Source organism: Trichechus manatus, unplaced genomic scaffold (genome assembly GCF_000243295.1).
Source record: "Trichechus manatus latirostris isolate Lorelei unplaced genomic scaffold, TriManLat1.0 scaffold00038, whole genome shotgun sequence".
In the NCBI taxonomy this organism is placed as follows: domain Eukaryota; kingdom Metazoa; phylum Chordata; class Mammalia; order Sirenia; family Trichechidae; genus Trichechus; species Trichechus manatus.
The window spans coordinates 13,108,170-13,134,069 of NW_004443974.1; the positions used below are offsets into that span (position 1 = coordinate 13,108,170).

Consider the following 25,900-nt stretch of genomic DNA (forward strand, 5'->3'; position numbering starts at 1 on the left):
GATACCAATGAATTTTAAATGATTTAAATAATACAAAGTATGATTTAGAAACCAATAACAGAAAGATAACTGGGAAAAAAATCCCAAATATTTGGAAACTAAATAACACACTTCTAAATAATCCATAGGTCAAAGAAGAAATAAAAATGGAAATTAGAAAGTATTTTGAAGTGGATGAAAATGAAGATACAAGTTATCAAAAATTTGTGGAATTCAGCTAAAGCAGTGCTTACAGGGAAATTTATAACACTAAATGTCTACAATAGAAAAGAAGAAATGTGTTAAATTAATGACCTCAAATTCCGCTTTAAGAAATTAGATAAAAAATAAAAGAAACACAAAATAAGCAGAATAAATAGAATAAAAAAAGATCAGGAAAAAATACATAAAAAGAAACAAAATCAAAGAAACCAAAAGCTGATTCTTTGAGAAGATCAATAAAAGTGTTAAATCTCTAGACAGAGTGGTTTGTGAGGGAAGACACAAATTACAAATATCAGGAATAAGAGAGGTGACACCACTACAGATTCTACAGTTATTTAAAATAAAATAAGGGAATATTATGAACAACTTTATGATAATAAATATGACAACAAAAGTGGAAAAGACAAATTCCTTTAAAGACACAATCTTCAAAAGCTCACTCAAGAAAAAATAACTTGAACATCCCTACATCTATTAAAGAAATTGAATTTTCAGTTTAAAACTAAGGTGACCAAACTATCCCACTTTGCTTAGGACTGAGATAGTTTTCAGGATGCAGAATTTCAGCATCAAAACTGGAAAAGACCTAAGCAAACTAGGACAAGTTGGTCACCCTATTTAAAAAATCCTCACAAAGAAACTCCAGGGCCAGATGGCTTCACTCATGATTTCTATCGAACATTTAAGAAATAAATAATACCAATTCTACAAAACTGTTTTAGAAAATTCAAGAGGGAACAAATCTTATATTCTAAGAGGCCAGCATTACCCTGATTCCACAAGTAGACAAAGACATGATAAAGAAATAAAGCTGCAGACCAATATCCCTCACTAATATAGATAGAAAAATTCTTTTTTTATTTTATTTTATTATACTTTAAGTGAAGGTTTACAATTCAAGTTAGTCTCTCATACAAAAATTTATACACACATTGTTATGTTCCCATAATTGCTCTCTCTATACTGTGACAGCACATTCCTCCTTTCCACCTGATTTCCCATGTCCATTCAACCAGCTCCTGACCCTCTCTGCCTTCTCATCTCCCCTCCGGACAGGAGCTGCCCATTCTTAAGAAAATTTTAGCAAATTGAATCCAATAATATACAACATGACCAAGTGGAGTATATCCCAGGAGTGCAAGATATCTTTACCATTTGAAAATCAATAAATGCAACTCACCAAAATAACAGATTGAAAAAATAAAGCATATTACCATTGCAACAGATGCAGGAAAAAAATTACAAAATACAACTATTACTGATAAAAGCTCTCGGCAAACTAGAAATAGAAGGGAAATTCCTCAACCTCTTAAAAGGTATCTATGGAAAATCTGCGTTATGCAGATGATGCAATCAATACCCAAAGAAGCTACAGTCAAAAAATCAAACGACATATTGCATTGGGCAAATCTGCTGCAAAAGACCTTTTTAAAGTGTTAAAAAGCATAGATGTCACCTTGAAGACTAAGGCACGCCTCACCCAAGCCATGGTGTTTTCAATTGCCTTATACGCATGCAAGAGCTGGACAATGAATAAGGAAGACCGAAGAAGAATTGATGCTTTTCAGTTATGGTGTTGGCGAAGAATAATGAATATACCATGGACTGCCAGAAGAACGAACAAATCTGCCTTGGAGGAAGTACAGCTAGAACGCTCCTTAGAAGCGAGGATGGGGGTATGTACTTTAGACATGTTATCAGGCGGGACCAGTCCCTGAAGAAGGACATCATGTTACCGTACGCAATGGGTTCGCCGCCTGTGCTCTTGTTAAGAATAACTAAGAGTCATGCGGATTTGAGGCAAGACATGGTTTATCACTTGCAGCAAGTAAGGAGACACGGAGATAGCTCTCGAAGCACTGTCTCCTCAACAAAGGACTGGAGGAAGTTTTATGCCACACGGGAAAGGGTAAGTCATACATGTTCATTAAATGTCTGGGAAATGGCATGTATATTCAAAAAGGGTGTGGGGTGGGCGTGTTGGTTACCGTGCAACTGGTGTCTCAAGATGGCGGTCCATGTTCCCTCAAGATGGCTCCTTGTGTACTCTTGACATCTGTGTGTTCCCAAGAAAATGGCGGTGTATACTGAAAACATGGCAACCGGATTCACCTTCAAATCACCTACTGTTTGATGGCGCATGTGTGAAGTCTGGTTTTAGTCCAATTGCCTCAAAAACAACTGTAAGCAGGAAGATTAGAAGGAAACGGGGTGGGGATTGTGACTCATTATCTTGGTCGCAAGATGTTTGTAGTTATTTGGAAATTTTCTACAGACACAGCTTGTTGCCTGAGGCCTGTCTAGTTCCTAGCTGGTCTCCATCATGCTTGGTAAAGTAGAGGGTCATCAAAAAAGAGGAAGACCCTTAACGAGATGGATTGACAGTGGCTGCAACAATGGGTTCAAACATAGCAACGATTGTGAGCATAGCTGAAATTGTGCACGACAGATAAGTAAGTACAAGTAAGCCTGTGTGTACCTTGCTTATTAGGTAATCTGTCCCTGATTGTGAGGATGCCGCAGGACCGGGTAGTGTTTCGTTCTGTTGTACATAGGGTCGCTATAAGTTGATGGCTCCTAACAACCCAACGACAACAAATAAATGGAAAGATAGTTGATGTTCATGGACCAGATGATTCAATAATGTTAAGATATTAATTATTTCTAAATTGATCTAGGAATTCAATGCAATCTCAATCAAACTCCCAGCAGGCTTCTTTTTTCTGGAAATTGACAAGCTGATTCTGAAATTCATGAAAGAATGCAAAGGACCTGGAATAGTCAAACCAACTTTGGAAAAGAACAGAGTTGATGGAGTTAACCCTCCTGACTTAAAGCCTAATTATGAAGCTACAGTAAACAAGACAGTGTTGTATGGGCATAAAGATAGATAATTAGAACATTGAAATATAATGGAGTCCAGAATTAGACCCCACACATATATAATCAATTGATTTGTGTCAAAGATGCCTCAATGGAAAAAGAATAATCTTTTCAACAAATGGTGGTGGAATAACTGGATACACAGATGCAAACAAACGAACTTCTATCCAAACTTCACACCATCTACAAAAATTAACTCAAAATGGATCATAACATTTTAAAAATGGATCATAGACCTGAATGTAAACCTAAAACTATAAAATGTCTAGAAGAAAACATAGGAGAAAGAAAATCTTTGTGATCTTGGATTAGGCAAAGATTTCTTAGATACGACACTAAAGGAATTGTGGGCTTGACTAGTCATCAAAATTAAGAACTGCTCTTTCAAAGTCGCTTGTAAGTGAATGTAAATCAAGCCACAGACTGGAAGAAAATATCTGCAAATTACATATCTTAAAAGGACTTGTATCCAGAATATATAAAGAATTTCCTAAACTCAATTTAAGTAAAAAGCCAAACACTTCAATAAAAAAACGGGCAAAAGATTTGAACAGATTCTTTCCCAAATAGGGTACATAAATGGCAAACTTGTAAAAAGGTGAACATCATTAGTTATTAGGGAAATGAATTAGTCATCAGGGAAATCTCACCACAAGGAAGTACCACCACACACCTATTAGAATGTCTAAAATTAAAAAGACTATATCAAGTGTTGGTAAGGATGTGATTTTAAGTGGAACTCTCATACACTTCTGGTGCAGGCATAAACTGATGCAGTCAATTTGAAAAACAGTTTGGCAGTTGCTTACAATTTTAAAATTAATCTGTTGTGTGATTCAGCCATTCCACTCCAAGAGAAATGAAAGCATATGCCCATTTAAAGACTTGTACAGGAATGTTCATGGCAGCTTTATTTGTACATATAGCCAAAAACTGGAAACAACACAAGGGTTCATCAACAGGTGAATGGACAAATGAACTATGGTATATCCACAAAGCAGAATGCTACATAGCAGTAAAAAAGGAATGAAGTGTTGAGACTGTTACAACATGGGAATCTCAAAATAATGCTGAATGCAAGCAGCCAGATAAAAAAGAGTACATAGTATATGATTCCCTTTATACAAAACTCTAGAAAATGCAAAGTAATCTATAATAGTGACAGAAGGTAGATCAGTAGTTGCCCGGGTATAGGGTGGAATGGTGTGGTGTGAGCAGAAAGGGGAGGAAAGTAGGAGATACGAAAAGGCAGGAGGAATCCTTTGGGAACTATGTGTATGTTCATGATTTTAATTGTGATGATTTAACGGGTGTATACATATGTCAAAATTCACCAAATTGTACACTTTAATAAACGTGCAGTTTATTGAACATCAATTCAACAAAGCTGTTAAAATTCCATTAAAACCATTGGGGGTAGTACAACCTAAGGAACGTAATCAAAGCCACTGAATTATATGTGTAGAAATTATTGAACTGGTATATTTTATTGTGCATATTTTCACCACAATTAACAAAAAATTAGGGGAAAGTGGGTGAAGGATACACTGGACCTCTCTGTACTATCTTTGCAACTTCCTGTCAACCTATAAGTATTTCAGAATAAAAAGTTTAAAAGAGAAGCATAAATTTAAAAAAAGAAAGTATTAGCACTTGTGAAATTGCTGTTTGAAAAGGCTATACCGGTTTGTTGCTGTTAGGCACTGTCGAGTAGGTTCTGACTCATAGCAACCCTGTGTACAACAGAATGAAATGTTGTCCGGTCCTGCGCCATCCTCATAATTGTTGCTATGTTTGAGCCCACTGTTGCAGCCACTGTGTCAATCCATCCCGTTGAGGGTCTCCCTTTTTTTCATTGACCCTCTGCTTTACCAAGCATGATGTCCTTCTCCAGGGACTGGTCCCTCCTGATAACATGTTGAAAGTATGTGAGACGAAGTCTCGCCATCCTTGCTTCTAAGGAGCATTCTGGCTGTACTTCTTCCAAGACAGATTTGTTTGTTCTTCTGGCAGTCCATGCATGGTACATTCAATATTGAGAGAGGTCTCCTTCTCCATATCCTACCAGTGATGGATGTAATAAATATTAATTACTTTCACCAGTCAAAGAGGCAAAAAATGGTTTTGCAATTCATACTCCTTTGAGTATTAGTCTAATTAATGTCATTGCCGGTTTTGGTGGACCATTTTCATTTCTTCTTGAAATGCCTGCTTATGAGCTTCACTCTTGCTTCCTTCCGGTATTTGCTTAGATGAGGCTTAGAGAGAATTTCCTGGCTCCAGTATTTAAAATTACAGTGCTCCCCACTCCCTGCCCCTGCTTTATATTTCTCCATAGGATTTATCACCATCTGACACACTATCAGTTTACTTATTTACCTTATTTAATGTCTGTCTTCCCACATTTAAATGTCAGCACAATGAGGGCAGGGATTTTCGTCTGTTTTGTTTACTGCTAAATTCCAATACCTAAAACATGTCTGACACATAGTAAAAACAAACAAACCTGTTGCCATCGAGTCGATTCCAACTCATAGCGACCCTGTAGGACAGAGTAGAACCATTCCATAGGGTTTCCAAGGAGCACCTGGTGGATTCAAACTGCCCACCTTTTGGTTAGCAGCCAAACTCTTACCCACTACACCACAAGGGTTTCCTGACACATCGTAGGCCCTCCTTAAATATTTCTTGAATTAATAAATGCTTCCCTCCCACCCCACCCCACCCACACATGGGGGTGTTTGCCTTTTTCTTGTTAATTTAAGAGCTCTTTATGTGTTAGGAATATTAACACTTTATCATAAAGCATGAACCTTGATGGCGCTGTGATTAAGAGCTCAGGCTGCTAACCAAATGGTCTATAGTTTGAATCCACCAGCTGCTCCTTGGAAACCCTATGGGGAAGTTCTACTCTGTCCTGCAGGGTCACTGTGAGTCAGGATCAACTGGATAGCAATTATTTTTTTTTTTAAATAATGAAGGATGCAAATATTTGTCCTATGGATGTTTGTCTTTTGCTTTACCATACTCGTTGCGGTGGAGTTGATTCCAACTAATGCAGACCCCATGTATTAGAGGGTAGACCTTCTCCATAGGGTTTTCTTGGCTGTATTCTTTACAGAAGCAGATTGCCAGGCCTTTCTTCCACAGCATTGCTGGGTGGGTTCAAATCACCAACCTTTAGGTTAGTAGTTGAGCGCAAACTGTGCCATCCAGGGACCTTACTTTACCATACAGAAATTTTAAATTTTATGTAGTTATATATCTGTCTTATCTTTTATGGTTTCTGAGCTTTGTGTCTTCCATGGAAGCATCTTTCCTTCTCCAAGATTCTAAACATTTTTTTCTATGTATTTTTCTTCTAATCTTCTAGAGCTTTCCCTTGTAGAGCTTTAATTCACATGGAATTTATTTTTGGGTGAGATGTCAGGTAAGAATAAAACTTTATTTTTTCTCTCCCAATGATAGGCACCTATCCCAATACCATCTAGTCTGTATTTTTCTTAATCTATCATTTGTGTTTTCCTAAATAACATTTTTAAGGGCTTCCTGGTATTCCTTTTATCCGGAAAAATATTCGTTTCCTCTTGTTCAAGTAAGTCAATGTTTAAATTTCTTACATTTCATACAAAGAAACTTAGTTTTTGTATTCTTCAGAAACATTTACCTCAGTGCCTGTGAGTCGAAATCAACTCGACAGCAACAAGTTTGGTTTTTGGTTTTCTAGCACATAGTGGGTGCAGAAATTGTTTGTGGAACGAGTGAATAAAGAAACAGGTATCTGTGTGCCTGCTCCATCGGACAATGACCTTCTGGCGGGCAGGCACATTGGAGTGCTGGAAGTGTCTTATAGAGTATATAGTCCAGTGACACGGTTTTCACTGATGTGTGGAGAAATTAAAAAAATAAGGACAATTATGCACACATGCACACATATTTGTAGAGAAAGTCATTGTGAGGCTGCCTTTTCCTTTTTTATTCTGAAATTATGATAAAATTATAAAAAATCCAAAAGGAAAGGAAAGACCGAATTGTAATCCTTCTCTAATTTTTGAGCCGTCTGCTCTGTGCGGATCACTGCTATAGGCCTTGAGAATGCAGCAGCAAAGAACGACTATAGCGTGGGCCCGAAGTTAGGAAGGGCAAGCAGACATTCATCAACCAAGCAGTAGTGACAGGTATATTGCGCAGTTAGAAACTGAGACCCTGAGAAGTGCAAACAATAATAGCCCTGGGGCACACTGTCTAGGCCGCCTTCGCCACAACTTCACACTTGCTGCGCAAGGTCTAAGGTGCTCGGCGAGGCTGGGAAGCTGGAAGATGCACTGCCAGCACATCGCAGTCCCGCCCACCCCGTCTGGCTGCGGACGCGGGGGGCCGGCGCGGCACATAAGCGGGACGAGGCCGGACAGAGCAGGCGAGGCGGGGCGGGGCGGAACGCGCGCGAGGGTGATCGTGTTTCCGGGCGGAGACTTTTGTGAAACGCCCCGCGTGCCTCGGTGGGCGGTGGCGGCGGTGGCGGCGACGGCGACGGCGACGAGATCCGGAAGTTAACATCATGTCGAGTCTGCACAAGAGCCGGTAAGGGCCACGGGGGCCGGCCCGTCCAGCATGTTCTGTCTGTCCCACTGAGTGGAAGAGCGAGTGCAGCCAGGAACCAGGATCCACCTAGCAGCGGGACTCGGGAGCCTCACCGCCTGTGGGCCTGAGGTGGCCCGGGGCACAGGCTACTCCTGCCCCCAGTGTCACCCTGATAGGATTCCCCCTTACCCTTATCTAGGTCTTGCTTATCTAAGGCCTTGATGCCTCGCCCTCCGACTCTTTCTCGTTACTCCTTTACACCGGTACCACCTCTCTCCAAATGCTCCCCGTTCTTCTTGGCCCTTTTTTACTGGAAATGCTGGAGAACCTGGATTCTCCGTTTCGTCCCCTACCCCCAGGTCACTTCCTGTAGCATTAGCTGAAATTTGCTCACACTTTAGTTTTCCTGCAGGACTTGATTTTAAAACCGTTTGTGCTTGCCTGCGGCAGCTGCAGAGTTCTTAATAATGGCTGTGTTTTTGAGCATGGAAAGCTGACTGCAGATTGCACAAGTCTGTTATCTGCGGATCAGATTACTCCTGGTTCCTAGGGTTCTTTAAGTAGTACGGTGCTGTGGGCTGGGCCTTAGCAGCAGGAAGTGCCCCGTAATGCCAGCTGTTTAAATATTAGAATGTGTCTAATTTATGGTGTTCTTTTGAGAACCTCCACGTAAGAATATTTCTTAAGTTTCTTCATTGGCATTCTGTGTCTCTGGGCTTAGAGGAAGAGGTGATATTGGGAATATCACTTATAGTTCCCCAAAATTGCCTTTGGTTAGGACCTTGACTGAGCTTCACCATCTGTATGTACAGAAGGGGAGGAGGGGGCAGGTTGGAGACTGGTGGTGTGAGGAAGCTGTGGGCCAAAGGCTTGGGCACTAAGCCTGTCACTTTGGGGATTGGATGTGCTTCATTTACCTCCCCTTTTACTTTCTAGGGTAGGAGCCCTGGTGGCACATTGGTTAAGCGCTTGGCTACTAGCCGAAAAGTTGGTGGTTCGAACCCACCAGCTGCTCCACAGGAAAAAGATGTGGCAGCTTGCTTCTGTAAAGATAACAGCTTGAGAACCCTATAGGGTAGTTCTACTCTGTCCTTCAGGGTTGCTATGAGTTGGAATTGACTTCTTGGCAGTGGGTTTGGTTTTTTCGGGTTCCCTTCTAGGATTGCAGATTTCCAGGATGTCCTGAAGGAGCCCACGATTGCCTTGGAAAAGCTTCGTGAACTCAGTTTTAGTGGTAAGAGGAAACTTTATTTTCAGGGTTCCCCTAGGACAGCATTGTGGCTAGGGTGGAAGGGAGGGTGCCCAGTGGCACACGTAGTCAGTTCTGGAGACTGGCCTGACTATTTGGGGACTCATGTTGTCTTCTCCAGATTCTGTAAAGCTGAATCAATGACTTCCCTGAGCCCGGAGGGGGTTCTCAGAGGAGGGAGGGCTATGGTTAACATGCCTGTAGGCTTTAGACAGGGAGTTGCCAGGTTCCTCAGAGTAACTTGAAAAGATTGAGATTGAGGATGAGAGTGGGGAGAAAACCTTTTGAGCCTAGATCAGGCCTTTCCTCATTCCTCAGTAAGCTTCCTGTGTTGTAGAATTTGGGTAGCCCAGAGTTGTTCTTGGTTTCTCCCTGGCTTGGAATCAGAGTAGACTGAGGTGACAGTGAACTTTGGTTAATGGTAGAAGTTCAGCCTTGGGGCAGTGATTTTAAGGAGCTGAACCTCAGTAATGTTTGACTTTGCTCTCCTTGCCATGTTTGACCTTCCAGTGCAGAGATAACTCGCTTTTTTCTTGTCTTTAGAAATACACCAAGGTGTTTTGTGTAGCTTATTGTCACTGCCTTGCCCTCATAGCTTTGCCAGCAAGGAGTTCTTGGGGTACCCCCTCATCCCCATGCACATTCTGAGGGGGGAGCATTAGTTCATGTTACCCAGGGTACCATAGCACAGCTGCTCTAGCAAGGTTCCTGAGAATATTGTAGGAGAAATTTGTTTTTCTGTTCAAGACAGCTAAGTGACTGCTATTTAGGTCCTGAAGATCTTGAGGGGTCCTGGGATCTATGCTGGACTGAAGTATCTACTTATACCTTGGACGAGGCAGTCTGAGGTAGTGGTTAAGAGTTTGGGCTCTAGAGTCAGACCTGTGTTTGAATCCTTGATTGCTCTGTACTTTACAGGTAAGTTTCCTTATCTGTAAAATGAGGACAGTGATGCTCTTGTCCCTTACCTACTAGGGTTTAATAGGTTATAATAGTGAAATAACATTTGTAAAGCACTTAGCATTCATAACTTACTTTATATTCTGCAAATAGTTATAGAATACCTTCTGTGCATCATGCCCTGTGCTAGGCACTGGGAATATGAGACAGATGTACTTCCTGTTTTTGGAAGGCTTACCCAGTAGTAGGAATTATAGACATTAAATAAATACACAAGTTCTACCAGTTGTGATGGATGCTATGAAGGAGAAGTTATGCAGCCATTAGTGTTTTTAACAGGCAGACCTGACTTTGATTGAGGGAGATGGTAGTTGGTAAAGGCTGCTCTAAGGAGGAAATATCCAGGATGAGAAGGATGAAGCAGTGTTATCCTCAAAAGAACATTCCAGACAGAGGGAGGTCTGGGCTGGGGCCTGGGGCCATGGAGAGAAATTAAGCCTGGCTTAGCATTCAGTCTAGTAATCTCTCTGGTGGAAAAGTGATTCTTGAAGTATCTTTTGCCCATTTCACTCCCTGCCAACTGGATCCTGAAGTAGAGGACTGGGGGTTCTGGGACTCTGGCCTGGGGTGTGACCTTTGCCTGCTGTGTCCACAGGCATACCCTGTGAGGGCGGACTGCGGTGCCTCTGCTGGAAGGTGGGTGTGCCTGGGGTGGGGCTTCTGCTCTGCTGAGAGTCCCTGGGTTCTTGCATGGGCTGTCCCCACCTCTGGCCCCTTCTTCCTGTCCCGCACCTTTCCTTGCTTGCCTGAGGAAGCTTTTCTGGGCAGTTCTGGGTTTTCTCTTCCTCTTGGTGTCCCCTCCAGGATCACCTTGGGGATGGACCACTTTCTAACGCCAGTGACGCCGTCTGCTACCCAGTCCATACAGTGCAGTGAAGTGATACTTATTGGGACAAAACAAAGGCTGTGCTTTGGCCAAAGCTGTTAGTCGAGGTGAAGGCGGAAGCCCAGTGTCCTGGTTTCCAGTCCCCTTGAGTGTAGGGTTGTGTTATCACTTGGAAGAGTCTGTGTGAGGAGAAGCAGAGGAAAAGCTGGTTTGGGAGAAAGGAGGCAGTGGGAGGACAGGGGAGACTGCCCCTGACTCACATCCACGTTCCTGGGTTTGAGCCCATCTTGTCTCTCTGGGCTTTATTAGATATTCTTCTCAAGGCCTGTCAGCCTCCATCCTCTACCCAGGGTTGGGGTCGGGAGAGTCACCAGAGCCTACCTCTCTCCGTTTGTGCAGATTCTCTTGAACTACCTCCCTTTGGAGAGAGCCTCATGGACCTCCATCCTGGCCAAGCAGAGGTAAGACCCTGTGAGAGGGTGGTGATGGCAGGGCCTTCATATCAGCCAAAACAGGAGGTGCTGAGACCATCCTGCCCCCTGTGGCTGCTTCTCTGGGCTACCTAGGCAGGACCTTTGGGAATCATCCTCTCTTCTTCTCTCCTGCAGGGAGCTGTATTCTCAGTTCCTGAGAGAAATGATTATCCAGCCTGGCATTGCCAAGGCCAACATGGGAGTGTCCAGGGAGGATGTGACCTTTGAGGACCATGTGAGTGGGAGTTGGTAGTGGGGACGGAGGATATGGGGTAGGGTGGGGGTTTTGGAGCAGGCAAGGTTCTTCCAACCCTGAGGATAGATGCAGCCTGGCTTTGGTCCCCTCTGGAACCTTTAGTACCTCCTTTCTGCATGCATTTGACTTCTCAGCCCCTGAAGACCATTGTCTCTCCACTCCTTCCCAGGCCTGGGCGAACTGCAGGTGCCTGGGCCCACTCGATAACGTAATGATAGCTGGTGTTCATGGAGTGCCGTGAGCACAGCTCTGTGCCAAGTCTTTGCATGCATTGTCTCCTTTAATTCTCTCCCCAGTTCTTTGAGGAAGGTACTGTGATTTTACAGTTGAAGAAAGATCATAGCAGGGCAGGAGTAAAGAAAAACTGCATTCCTGGGGCCTGGAGGAAGCCCTGTTCCACCTGCAAATACTGAGCCCCTACCTGTATGCTTCCAAGTGGACATGAATTGGACCTGTTGTGATTGGCAATTCAAAGCATTAACGGATTAGATTTGAAGAGACCTAATGTTAGAGTGAGAAACCCTGGTGGCACAGTGGTTAAGCATCTGGCTGCTAACTGAAAAATTGGCAATTCGAACCCACCAGCTGCTACGTGGGAGAAAGATGTGAAGATGTGGCATTCTGCTTCTGTAAAGATTACAGCGTTGGAAACCCTTTGGGGCAGTTCTACCCTGTCTTACAGGGTTGCTATGAGTTGGAATCGATTTGACAGCACACAACAACAACAGTGCTACAGCTGTGAACAGGAAAAACAGTCCCTGCCAAGTAGGAATAGTCCCTGAACTGACTGCAGGGCTGGCTGTGGAGTCTGAACATGATTTGGGAGGCAGCAGGGAGGCCTATGCTGTCTCCTCTGAGTAGCTCCAGGCTTTCTTAGAGCCACAGCTGGATCATGGGTGGGATTGGTAGTACAAAGCCACTACTGAATGGTCAGTGTCTTCCCTGGGGCCCCAGCCAGGCCCAAGATGGAGTCGCTGTTTTCTCCCCACAGCCACTCAACCCCAACCCCGACAGCCGGTGGAACACATACTTCAAGGACAATGAGGTGCTGCTGCAGATCGACAAAGATGTCCGGTAAGCGGGTCCCTGGTGGGCTGGGAGCTGGCCATGGGACTTCTGGAGGTTTCCTGGCTCTGCTCTTTCCTTTTCCAGCCCAGGCCCACTGGGCACGCGTCTTAGGAGCTGTCTGTCAGTTGTTCTGCTGGTTGGGTCCAGGCCCCGGTGATGATGGGCTGAGAATGGGGCTGGTGGGTGAAGTGAGTGGGTGGGGCTCCTGTGCTGGTACTGCCAGGCTCTCCTTTACCCCTGGGTTAGTTTCCTAGGGCTGTCCTGACAAATTACCACACACTGGGTGGTTTCAACAACAGAAGCTTATTCTCTTGCTGTCTGGAGGCCAGAAGTCCTAAATCAAGGTGTCAGTAGGGCCATGCTCCCTCGGAAGGCTCTAGGGAAGAATCCTTCCTTCTTCCGCTTTTGGTGGTTGATGGCAATACTTGGCATTCCTTGACTTGTGGCAGCATAACTCCAGTCTCTGCTTTCATCAGGTCTGTCTTCCATCTGTGTGTCCATGTCCAAGTTCCCCTCTTCTTTTAAAGATACCAGTCATGTTGGATTAGGGCCCACCCAAATCCAGTCTGACTCCATTTTAACTTGGTTTGTATCTCCAAAGACCCTATTGCTAAATAAGATCACATTCATAGTTTCCGGGTGGACATGAATTTTTGGGGACACTATTCAACCCAGTACAGTCTCTAAAAACCAAAAACCTATTGCTGTTGAGTCGATTCAGATTCGTAGTGACCCAGTAGGACAGAGTGGAACCGCCCCATGGGGTTTCCAAGGCTGTAAATCTTTACGGAAGCAGACTGCCACATTTTTCACCTGTGGAGTGGCTGGGAGGTTCAAACTGCTGACCTTTCGATTAGCAGCCAAGCACTTTAGGCACTGTGCTAACAGGGCTGCTACAGTCTCTTAAATGGGTATATATTCATATACAATGACTATATTGCTTTTTTTTTTTTAAACCGTATTAATTTTTAAGTAAAATGTTATTAATTTTTTTGAGAAAAGCCTTTTAGGATGTTTGGGGTCTCTTGGCAGCAGGGTGCTGATAGTGTGGCCAAAACTTCTACCCTGAGTGATGGTACTTTTCTCTTCACAGGAGGCTGTGCCCAGACATATCCTTCTTCCAGAGGGGCACCGAGTACCCCTGCCTCCTCATTCTGGACCCCCAGAATGAATTTGAGACCCTCCGTAAGCGAGTGGAACAGACAACGCTGAAATCCCAGACAGTGGCCCGGAACAGGAGTGGAGTCACAAATGTGAGAGCTGACCTGGGGGCCCTAGGGACTACTTGTAACAGTCTTTCTCTTCCTGCTCCCTCCCTCAGAGCACTGGCCACAGGGGCATCAGGTCCATGACCATCTGTTCCGAACAGTTGCTCGAAAGCAACCTTGGCTCTGCCAGATCCACTTCCGGGGCTCTTTGTGAAAGTCAGATACCAAACACTCATTGCCCTCTTGCTGGGTGCTAGGCCTTGCCTTATAGTGAGTGAGCCATGGATGAGTTGGCTCTTCTACACTTGTAATGATGATGGCTTTTGGAAAAATATTTATAAATGTGATGAGAAAGTGGGATGGGGGTAGTAATGGGGGTGAGATTCTGCCGTGGTTTTGGGTATCGGTGAAGGCTTCCCTGAGGAAGCAACATTTAAGTTGAGGCCTGAAAGGTGAAGGGGAAGGAGTGTTTTAGGTGGAGAGAAGAGCTTAGGTGGTAAAGTCCTCAGCAGGAGTGAGCATTATGTGTTCAAGGAGTTGGGGCATCTGGTGTGGCTAGAGGCAGCAAGTGAGTGGGAGAGGAGAGGGCTGCAGAGGATACTGGAGAGGTCGGTGGTGGTGAGGCCATATGGTGCCTTTATTCTGAGTGATGGGGTTGCTGTTGATGCGTTCTGAGCAGTGCAGTGGTATGACTTAGGTCTGCTGTTGTGAAAGAAAGGTTTGGATGCTGCGTGGATATTGGCTTGAGGGGGCAGGAATGGAGGTGAAGAGGCCTCTTAGGCTATGGTCATCTAGGTAAGAGATGGTGTGGGCTGGGGTGGAGTGAGCACAGACCTGAGAGATTTAATCAACAGCACTTGTTGCTGGGATATGCAGGTGGATGGCGAAGAAAACAAAAATCAAGGATGACTCCTAGGATTCTGGCTTGAGTATGTTTTTAAGTAACTGATAACACTTGGGCAAGTCCTGCTGGATGTTTAAACCCCAGTGTTGTAGCAGATTCCTGTAACTCTCAGAAGCCACTTGTAGCCAGACAAGTATATTATGTTTTTCCTTACACTAATTTCCTTACACGCTTTTGTACCTGGAACTCTGACTTGTTCCCCAGAACCTTTCATTGTCTTCTAACAATGGAAAAACTTCTTTGTAACTTTCAACAAGCTGGAAATGGTTAATACTGCAGAGGCTTTCTCCTCCAAGTGGAATGAATGACTTTGCTCAAGGTTCTGGGCATCTAAGAGAGCAGCCATTCTTTACTACAGGGGCAGCAGGGATATAGGTATAACCATTCTTGTGAACAGAGTTCTGTGTGCCTGTGACAAGTGTTGGGTATCCAGCAGAATTGCCATGAAGTGCAGAATGCTTGGTTTAATAACCACATAGTTTGTTTTGTGGGCAGCCCTCTTACTTGGCTGCTGATTTCCTGGTGAAGGGCTTCAGGGGGGTTGGGACTGCCTCCTGTCATTCATTTCACTTTAGTATTTGGGGTTTGGGAGCTGAGCTCTTACTCATTTTAGCTGTTGGGGCTGGTCCTGGTGGCAGAGAACCCAATCAGAAGCTTTATCCCTAGACCTTCTGGACCTGTGGTTGGGAGATTCGAGTTAAAGTTGATACCCGTGTGACTCTGGACAGTTAATACTAGGCTCACCTTTGTGGGCCTCTGTGTCCTCTTCCATAAACTGGGCATAATTGTCTCTGCCCTGCCTGTCTTTTCAGTTGCCTGGAGGATGAAATGTGGTCACGGCTGTTCAGATTCTCAGAAAGCTGGGAAGCACTGGGCATTCTCGAGGCAGTCTAGCCTAGAGGCCTAGACCTCAAGTTCTTCCCTCAGTCTGGGTTCAAGTCCAGGTTCCACTACTTGATGCAAGACGTTTGAAAAGTGACCTAACCTTTCTAATTCTGAGTTTCCTCCTCTTGCAAGTGATACTGAGAGGATGTTCTAGATTGTTGAGAGTATTAAATGGAGAAGATTTTTAAGGGCACCATCTGGAACATAGAAAGCTCTTGGTAAATGTTAATGATATGTATGTGTGCTCATATGTGCACTCATGTACGTGGGTGTCTACACGTATGTATGTATATATAATGGGAGGGGGAGTTTAATGTTCCTAGGACCCTCCCCCTCTAGGATAGCTTCGTACACCATCTCTGCTTGGGTTTGCTTTCAGCTCTAATGGAGGTGTAAAATGGTGGGAGTAGTAATAGTGTCAGAACCTGTCTAACTTCAGGGATGTTAGTGACCAGGTTCCATATCAGCCCAAGGCTGATTCCTATGAGGTGAAGGTCAGATATACCTCAACTCTCCAACCTTTTTACCAATTTTGACACCAGCTGTCCCTCTCATAGCACTCTCTGCTACTCTGCTGCGTTCAATAATGCATTGCAGTTGCCACACAGAACTCACAAATTGTACTTACAGGTATGTGGTTTATTAAGGAAGCAATGGGGTACAACTTGGGATATGGATCAACAGGCTACAACTCAGGATCAGGATCAGGAAGCGTGTAGGCAAAATCTTCCTTCTTCAGTGCAGGACAGCTGTCTCAGTTCCTCTTGGCCACACAAGCAAGCAGGCCCTTCTCCCTGCCATGCACACCCCCTCTTGGCTGTATAGGCCTCCTCTCAGCCTCATGAGGCTAGACCTCCTTTCAGCCTCCTGAGGACAGGAGGCTCCTCTTGGCCCTGCTGCCTGTCACCACCAACTCTGCTGCACGGCCCTTTCCGGGCCTGTGTTATATAGCTCTTTTAGGAGGTTCCATGCCTCCTCTCTCTCTGCTGCTTCTCTCTTCTTTCTTCCTTCTGCTTCTGTCTGCTTCCTGTCTGTCTGAAAAACCTCTGTGAGGTTGGCTGCATACGTACATAACTTGTCAATTTCAAGGCATGGCCCCTTTCAGTGAAGGGGGGCCCACAGACTGACCAGTCCCCTCTCGAGGGACAGACACTTTGTTTGCTTAGTAGGCTGTAGTCACCTTATTTGCATAGTCCATAGTCACTTAACTTGCATAGGTATATTGACTAATCCCTGCAAGGTGCATACCAATATAGTGCAGGCTGCAGCCCAGGGCCAGACGAAAAATATCAAACCAAGTTGTTTACAGTTTACCCAGGAGATGAAACAAACCTGGGGTAGAAAACTAGGGCAAAGGTAACTCCTCAGGGCTTAGAGGAAAAATTTCTCAAGCTGTTTTTCCAAAGAACCAAGGCAAAAAGGCCATGTAAAGGAACTCATTTCACCACAGGTAACCCTAGCCCTGGGGCTTCTGACTGAGTAGGTCTAGGATGGAGGCCTGATACCTGAATCTTTACAAAGCTCCTTGAAGGATTCTGACAGACAGCTAGTGTTGGGGACCCATGCTCTACTGCATATATCTTTAGCAGGGAGCACCATCTTTTTATTTATCCCAACTTTTTCTTACAAAAAATTTCAAATGTTCTGCAAAGTTGAAGGAACAGTACAATGCACATCGGTATACTTTCTACCTAAATTCAACAATTGTTGACATTTTGCATATTGCTTTGTCTGTGTGTGTGTTACATCCACAGAGAGAGTAAGCTACAGATGTCCTGACCCTTCACCCCCAAGGGCTTTAGCAGGCATCAGTTGAGAAGAAGGACATCTTCCTGCTAACTACTGTCACCTATAAAATTTATCAGTAATTTCATAATACCACCTGATTTCCAATCCATGTTCCAATTTCCTTAGTTGTCCCAAAAGTATCTTTATTGTTTTACCTTTAAACCAGGATCCAGTCAAGGTTTCTGTGTTACATTGGGATGTTAGGTTTCTTCAGTCTCTTGATCCGGAGCAGGTTTCCACTTTTTTTTCCCTATAACATTTGCCTATCTGGAGAGTCTTTGCCAGTTGTCTGTTTTGACATAAAATTTTTTTTTTTAAATTGAGGTACAACTTATGTGCAGTAAAGCACACAGTTCTTAAGTATGCAACAAAATATATTTTTCTCTCATGTATACCCCTGTGTAACCACCAGCCAGATCAAGATACAGATCATTTCCATCATCCTGAAAGTTCCTCTTCCCAGCCACTACCCCTTGTCTCAGAGGTAACTACTATTTTGGCTTTTATCACCATAAATTAGATTTTAGTCCAGTTGTCCTGTAGAATGCCCCACATTCTGGATTTGGCTGGTTGTTTCCTCCTCGTGATGGTGTTTGACATGTTTTTCTATTCCCTGTATTTTTTCTAAGCTAGAAGTTAAGTCTGAGTGGTAAAGATTATAGATAAGAATACGTTATTGGTAATGCCACGCATCTTACTAGCAGCCCCTCCTCTTCTCCTGCAGATGAGCTCCCCACACAAGACCACTGCGCCATCATCCCTGAATGAGTATGAGGTGCTCCCCAATGGCTGTGAGGCCCATTGGGAGGTGGTGGAGAGGATCCTGTTCATCTATGCTAAGCTCAACCCTGGCATCGCTTATGTCCAGGGCATGAACGAGATTGTGGGACCCCTCTACTATACCTTTGCCACGGACCCCAACAGTGAGTGGAAAGGTAAAAAGATTCTTGGCCCATGTCCCTCTTTGCCGATTCCCTAGAAAAACGGGCTGAGGAAAGCCAGGCTAATGGGCTTTATCAGGCTGTGCTCACCTCCTCTCTCTGGGCGTTCATTTTCCTCTGTCAGATGAAGGAGTTTCCCTGGATTATTTCTTAAGATCCTTTCTGGCCCTGACTTTCTAGAATATTGGGTGTTTACGGATCTCTTTATTTGTAACATATGGTCTTAGAAGGAGATAGGTGTATACACAGGAAGCTAAATGATAGAGAGGATTTAAGTAATGATTTGGAAAATGTCATTGGAAGAGCATATAATACATTGCTAAGTGAGTGTACAGAATGCCAGAGAATGTGAGAAGACAGAGGTAATGGCTTTAATCTGGGTGTAGAGAGTGGTCAAGGACAGAGGAAGGACTGAGCCTGACAACAAGGGTGGGAGCAACTTGGTGAGGCTCAGAGATGAGGGGGAAGATTGCTTGTCGGTCAGAGGTGGGTGGGACATGAGAGGGCACCACTTCCCTTGCCTCTGCCCATACCCTGCCCGTCTCCCCCAGAGCACGCTGAGGCAGACACCTTTTTCTGCTTCACCAACCTCATGGCTGAGATCCGGGACAACTTCATCAAGAGCCTGGATGACTCGCAATGTGGTATCACCTACAAGATGGAAAAGGTGTACTCCACTTTGAAGGAGAAGGACGTGGAGCTCTACCTGAAACTGGTGAGGACCCCCAGGACCCTGCGTACAGGGCTGACAGACAGAAAGGGGTGGAGACAGCAGTTTTCCTGAGCTTCCCAGGCCTAGGGTGAGGTCTGGCTTGAGCCTGGGGATTAAAAGTGGCTGCTGTTGCTGAGGAATGTCAACCTACATGCTGTGGACGGACCAGGCAACCTTGGCAGCAGATGATGGGAACCTAGCAGGCTGAGAGTGGAAGGGAAAGTTGATAAGAGTTACCCAGTGGCCATTGTCAGGCAGAATGCGGAGCACTTAACCCCGTTGCCATTGAGTCAGTTCCGATTCATAGCAACCCTATAGGACGGAGTAGAACTACCCCATAGGGTTTCCAAGGCTATAATCTTTACAGAAGCAGACTGCTATATCTTTCTTCTGCAGAGCAGCTAGTGGGTTCAAACCACTGACCTCTTGGTTAGTAGCTGAGGGCTTAATCACTTCGTCACCAGGGCTCCTGCTGGGCACTTACCATACACTAAATTAGTTAAGCCTATTAGTAGTCCTTTGAGGTAAGAAGTATAAGCTTCATTTTTAAAAACTGAAAAGAAATTTTTTAAAATTATTATTATACTGGCATTCATGTTTATTTCAGAAAGCAGTTCATTGTAGAATCATGCTTATACTGCTTTATAGCTTGTTTTTTCACTTAACATTCACTGTGGCTCATTTCTAAAGTGGGAATAATTGTCTTGTAGGGTTGTTGTGTGAATTAAATAAGAGATAATGTATGTAGTGTGCTAAGCACAGGCCATGCCTGTAGTAAGTGCTTGACCACTCTGTACGTCCATAAGTCTGGGGTTATAAACTGCACAGTGTTTTAAAAGATCCTGAGCCATTATTTATATATCTGAACCGTTTGTATGAAAATCTGAGTTTCTGACTTCTCTTGAAAAATGGGAGATCTGAACGTTTGCTGACACCAAACAGCAGGTACCCCTTTAACCAGTCAGGGCTCAAGGCCCATCCCCCAACAGTGATCCTGGCACTCACTGTGTCTGCTATGTTCTTAGTGTTAGGTCCTGGTCCCTTCTGTTCATGGTCATCTGAATTCATTTGTAGTAGGCTCCACGACAACTACCAACACGTATATTGCACCCCACCTGCACCTCTCTCTCCCCAGCAAGAGCAGAACATCAAGCCTCAGTTCTTTGCCTTCCGCTGGCTGACACTGCTGCTATCCCAGGAGTTCTTGTTGCCTGATGTCATCCGTATCTGGGACTCTCTCTTTGCTGATGACAACCGCTTTGACTTCCTCCTCCTCGTCTGCTGCGCCATGCTCATGTGAGTGTGGCCATGACACAGCGTCTGCTCACCTGGCCATCCTTGGGATAAATCAAAGGGATAAATTCATCCCTGGGGTGATTCAGAGGGGAGGATCCTCAGCCCCCTGAGGGGTGGGCAGGAGGCTGTTCTCATGTGACTGGAGCAAACCTCTGGAGTTCTTGGGAGAGCTTCAGACCAAAGTTGCTGTGGGTGGTGAAGAAGGAGCGGGAAGGGGCCTGGCTGGGCCTGCGCTCAGAGGGGCCCAGGGTTCCAGCGCTTTTGCTGCTTGTTTTTCTTAGACTGATCCGGGAACAGTTGCTGGAAGGGGACTTTACTGTAAACATGCGGCTCCTGCAGGTAATGGTAGTTTGGATGGGCAAATTATGTCTTTACTATGCAGCAAACACTTACCAAGCACCCAGACCATGCCAGCCATTGGGGTCAGGAACGGGAGCGTGTAGCAGGGTTAAGAGTCTAGACCCCTGAGGTCGATCTGGGTTTGAGTCCCAGCTCTGCCAGTGACCTTGCATGTTGCATGGCTTTGAGTGAATGACTTGGACTCTCTAAACCAAGTGTTCTACGTAAGTTACATGTACTTGGGACACAGCAGGCACTCAGTATGTGATAATTCTTGATAGTAATGATGCTTGGACCTGGAGAAGGAGGGACTTGGGAAGGAAGGTGTGGGGCATAGTGATTAAGAACATGGGCTCAAGGGTTAGACAGCTTTGAGTTCAGGTCTTTGTTTTGCTGTATTAGTCCTGTGACCTGAGACAAGTGACAACCTCTCTAGGCCTGTTTCTTCATCAACACCTGACCAAGGGTTGGTTTTCAATAACTGTGTGACTAGCTCTGTAAAAGGGGCATAATTGCAGTAACTCCCTTATAAGGCTGTTGAGATAACTCAGTGAGCTAATACTTGGACAGTGTCTGGCACAGTACTAGGCTTGTTATGATTGGAGCTCAGGGTTTGAGGGCAGAGTGGGGAGAGATGAGGCAGGATGGGGCCTGGTCCTGGGGAAGGCACTGTGAGACCCTTTGGGTGGTACTAGGTGAGTTGGTTAAGTTAGTGCTGCAGTGGGTGTAGCGTTAGCCACATGCAGGGCTTTGGGCAGGATGTAGGGTGTCTGGTGTCCTGTGGTCTCTGCCCCTGAAGCCCAGGGTCCAGCACAGTGATAGATCCCAATAGGAAGGACCTGGGTGTGGCGTAGGTGTCAAAGGGTGAGCTGACTTCAGAGGTATATCATTGGCCTTTCCCATGTCCAGGATTACCCCATCACAGATGTCTGCCAGATCCTACAGAAAGCGAAGGAACTCCAAGACTCAAAGTAGCCTGACGGCAAGAGGTCCAGGTTTGGGAGAGAAGGCACTGACCCCTGGCTTCTAGGACACGGAGAAGCCTGTAGGATTTCCAGCCAAAGGGGAAGCTGCAGAATTGGCCACACTCCAGGCCTTCTCGCCCTGGCCCCCTCGTCCTAGGCCGTTCCCGCTGGGGGCACACTGTGTGGCGCTCCTTCCCTAACCACCGAGCCCTCGCTCCCCACGCTCTTCAGCCCTGGGACCCTCTGCCCAGGCTGCTAAGCAAGGTTGGAGCTCATGAAATTCTGTTCCTTGGGGCTGGACAGTCTGGGAGGCTGTCAGGTGTTCTTCCTGTCTCTGCTCTGCTGCCCCCTTCCTCCTTTCCTGCTTCTGGTTTTCTGGACTCTGGTGAGGGGCAGGCAGTAGGCACATGGGCCAGAGATCACTTCTTCTAGGGGTTGGTGCTGAAGCTTCTACATGGGGAAGGTGACACTGTATAGGAGCTAAGAGGCTGCCGGGCTGAGGTCATGCCCTCTATCTCTCATGAGCGTGTGTGAGGTCTGTGTGTATATGTCTGTGAATCCCCCAGGTGTCTCTGCTTCTCCTCTCTTGTCAGTCAGGGTGAGTGTGAGGATGTCTTTGAATCCCTCTAGGTCTGTCTGCTTCTCTGTCTCTCTGCTTCTGGCTCCCTGTCTTCTCCCTTCACTTCTTCACAGAGGGTGGTCGTGGCATTCTCACTCTGGATGTTCCTCTCTCCATTGCTCTCCCTCTGCGTTTTTCTCTTGGGGTGCCTTATCCCTAGTGTCTTTCCCTCCTGACCCCTTCCCTGCTCCCAGGAACCCAGGAGACAGAATGAGGATTCTGGCTCAGCAGAGCCCCTGCACATCAACCTTGGCCTTTGCATCCTGTTCCCACCCCCCAGTCCTAGGCTCCCGGGTTCCCCAAACTGGGAGGGAGTCCACAGTGCCTCACTAGAGGCCACTTAACCTGCCCCTTATGACAAAAACTTGGAAACCAAAAGCTCCTGGGAAATAATGAAGAGGGAGACATGCATCTTTCCAGAAGTTACCATAAAGGCTCTTCCCTCCCTGGGGTCGTCTGTGCTCCAGGGGACACGGTTACTAAGAAAATTCTATTCCAGGGTTTGGGATCCAAGTGCTTCTGAAGAGTTGTGATTCCCTTGGCTTCCAGGATCTAGCCCACAGAGCCTCCTTGTGGCCAGGCATAAATAAGCTCAAAGACCCTGGACCCTGTCAGTGCCAGGAGAGTCTTGTGTCAGCACCTTTGCATGCCCTCCACCCCCAGGCAGGCAGAAGGAAGTGCTGGCCCTTCTCTGGTCACCTGCTTGGGGTGTCCCCAGGTGTTAGGGCGTGTCCTTCACGCAGGAGCAGCTGACTACTCCCAGCACTGGCCTGTGAGTGGTAAGACTGTTCTGACAACTCCCCACCCTTCTTTTGTGAGAAAGCAGGTAGTGTGGGTCTGGGAGGCTAGGTACCAAGGGTCCTCACCCTCTCCCCAGACCGGCCAGCAAGAGCAGGGCCCCAGGACCCTCTTGCCCCCAAAGCCTCCTGACTCTAGCAGAAGGACTTTGCTGGCCACAAAGGCCCAACTGTAGGCAAGAAACAGCTTCCCCAGGTGGCTCCTTTCCCAGGGTATATCTTGGACTCTTCTGGGACTTGACACATTTGCCTTTTTGCCTCCTCCCAAGACACAGTATTTGGAAGACTTTTACTATTTATTCAGACTCCTAGTTATTTATTGCAGATTGGCAGGTGCCTGGTTTGGGGATGGCAGGTGGGGCATGAAGGTGGAAAGGAGTTACAGAAATGGTCCTCCCGGTGTCCCAAGATCAGAGCCAGCATTCTCTTCCCCTGCCTCTCAGCCCTTCCTGGTTTTCTAGTAGGTCTTGGCTGGGAGGGCTCTGAACTCTGGACTGGAGCTGAATGGAAGGGAGACAAGAGAGCTGGTATCCTTGCCAGATTCCAAGACCCATTGGACAGGGCACACACTGCTTCCCACCAGCCTAGCACACCTTCTTCCCAGGACTTGTCAGTTGGTGGTTCAGCCCCAAACCCCTCATGGCCTGGAACCCAACAGACACTACCCAGGACATCTGATGCATTCCCTCTTGCCTGCCCCCCTGCTCTTCCACTTGGGGCCAAACTACTTGAATCACTGCATCTAATTTGCCTCAGTGGCAGACCTGGCTCCAGTGCCCTCTCCTTGAACTTGAGGTGAAAGTCAAGATTGAACGGACCATGACCTGGTTAGGCTAAGCTCCACAGTGGGATACTGCCTGAGGAAGGGACCTTCCCTTGCTGATTCCTCCTCTTCATACTCTCAAAGGAGCTCCCTAGAGAGCCAGAGTGCCCAAGGCTTCTTGCTTGAGAAGTTGCTCCCAGGAATTCAGACAGTTTTACAGATTGGGCTGTATGAATTCAGTGGGCCTCACTCCAGAGGGTCAGAATGTTAGTCTGCTTTTGGTTTTTCATCTGTTTTGTTCCTTGAATCAATGCCGTTGATAAGTTGTCTTTAATAAATCATGTGTTCTTTATATTGGTGCTGTGATGGGCTGAAACCTCAGAGAGGTCTCTGGGAGCAGGGAAGAAAGTTTGAACAGGGATGGAGTCAGAAGTCTCCCTAGAGTAGTCTGAAAGACCAGGAAGTCTTGTCTTAAGAGCTTGTGCAGACCTCATTCAACCACCGCAAGTTATAGCTAGTGGGAGTGTGGACTGGGGAAGGATGTGTAACATACATGGTTACACAGCAAGTTATGTTTTAGATTTAAAAAATTTGGAAATTCAAAAACGTGAATAAAACAGGTCACCCATAATCTCACAAAGTCAACAACGTTAGACTTTTTAAGTGAATGTAATTTTTGTTAAATAATTATCATTTTCTTGATAGTTTTGTATATTAGAGCAAGTTGTATGATGAAAAAAATTTTATGAGTTCTATATACTATCTGTTATTAGGTGCCATCGAGTCAGTGTCAACTCATAGTGACCCTGTGTACAATAGAATGAAACATTTGCCCGATGCTGCACCGTCTTCTCAATTGTTATGCTTGAGCCCATTGTTGCAGCCACTGTGTCAGTCCATCTCATTGAGCATCTTCCTCTTTTTTGCTGACCCTCTACTTTACCAAGCAGGATGTACTTCTCCAGGGACTGATCCCTCCTGATAACAAGTCCAAAGTACCTGAAACGAAGTCTCACCATGCTTGCTTCTAAGGAGCATTCTGGCTGTACTTCCTCCAAGACAGATTTGTTTGTTCTTCTGGCAGTCCATAGTATATTGAGTATTCTTTGTCAACACCATAATTCAAAGACATCAATTTTTAGGTCTTCCTTATTCATTGTCTAGCTTTCTCATGTATATGAGGCAATTGAAAATACCATGGCTTTGTTCAGGTGCACCTTAGTCCTCAAAGTGACATCTTTGCTTCTCAACACTTTAAAGAGGTCTTTTGCAGCAGATTTGCCCAGTGCAATATGTCCTTTGATTTCTTGACTGCTGCTTCCATTGGCATTGATTGTGGATCCAAGTAAAATGAAATCCTTGACAACTTCAATATTTTCTCTATCACGTTGTTGTTCATTGGTACAGTTGTGAGGATTTTTGTTTTATGTTGAGGTATAGTCCATACTGAAAGCTGTAGTCTTTGATCTTCATCAGTAAGTCCTTCAAGTCCTCTTTGATTTCAGCAAGCTTGGTTGTGTCATCTGCATATTGTAGGTTGTTAATGAGTCTTCCTCCAATCCTGATGCTTCGTTCTTCATGTAGTCCAGCTTCTCAGATTATTTGCTCAGCATACAGATTGAATAAGTTTGGTGAAATGATACAACCCTGATGCACACCTTTCCTGATTTTAAACCACACAGTATCCCCTTGTTCTGTTTGAATGATGGCCTCTTGGTCTATGTACGGGTTCCTCATGAGCACAATTAAGTGGTGTAGAATTCCCAATCTTCAAAATGTTACCCATAATTTGATATGATCAACACAGTCGAATGCCTTTGCATAGTCAGTGGAATGCCTTTGTGTAGTCAATGGATGGTATACTAGGTATATTATCTAGTATGCTAAAAATGTCCTTAATTCAGTCCTATTTCTGAATATTTTGCTTATTTGAGCCCCTATTATACATAATGTAATGAATATTTGTTTTTGAAGTCCTTGCATTTCTGATTATTTCCCCACCTCAGTGCTGTAAAGGTTGAATGGTATGAATAATTTTAAGGGTTTTCATACTGTAAGAATGGTGTGGTGGCGGTGAGGGCATCTGACCTCCTCTGACTTCGCAAGGGGGAGGTCGCTGAGCTTTCTTGCTCTGTGGGCCAGGGAAGTCCACTGTGCTGTCTCCTGCTTCTGCTGCCTCTGCT

The 25,900-nt window shown here is 45.3% G+C and overlaps 1 protein-coding gene across 3 annotated transcripts; it reads left to right on the forward strand.

Annotated features, from left to right (window-relative positions):
- Positions 1-7,595: 7,595 nt before the first annotated feature.
- On the forward strand, positions 7,596-24,649 carry TBC1D13 (TBC1 domain family member 13). 3 transcript variants are annotated; one of them, XM_004375733.2, is made up of 12 exons: positions 7,596-7,668; positions 8,829-8,902; positions 10,473-10,513; positions 11,103-11,164; positions 11,312-11,411; positions 12,424-12,506; positions 13,594-13,753; positions 18,010-18,220; positions 18,778-18,941; positions 20,074-20,234; positions 20,516-20,573; positions 21,483-24,649. In XM_004375733.2, the coding sequence occupies exons 1-12, from the start codon at positions 7,646-7,648 to the stop codon at positions 21,546-21,548; spliced, it is 1,203 nt and encodes a 400-aa protein (XP_004375790.1). In that variant the 5' UTR covers positions 7,596-7,645; the 3' UTR covers positions 21,549-24,649. The 3 variants fall into 3 exon arrangements, with proteins under 3 accessions (XP_004375790.1, XP_023586546.1, XP_023586547.1); XM_023730779.1 differs by having other exon boundaries at positions 7,663-7,668; positions 8,799-8,902; XM_023730778.1 differs by lacking the exon at positions 10,473-10,513 and having other exon boundaries at positions 7,657-7,668; positions 8,799-8,902.
- Positions 24,650-25,900: the final 1,251 nt, after the last annotated feature.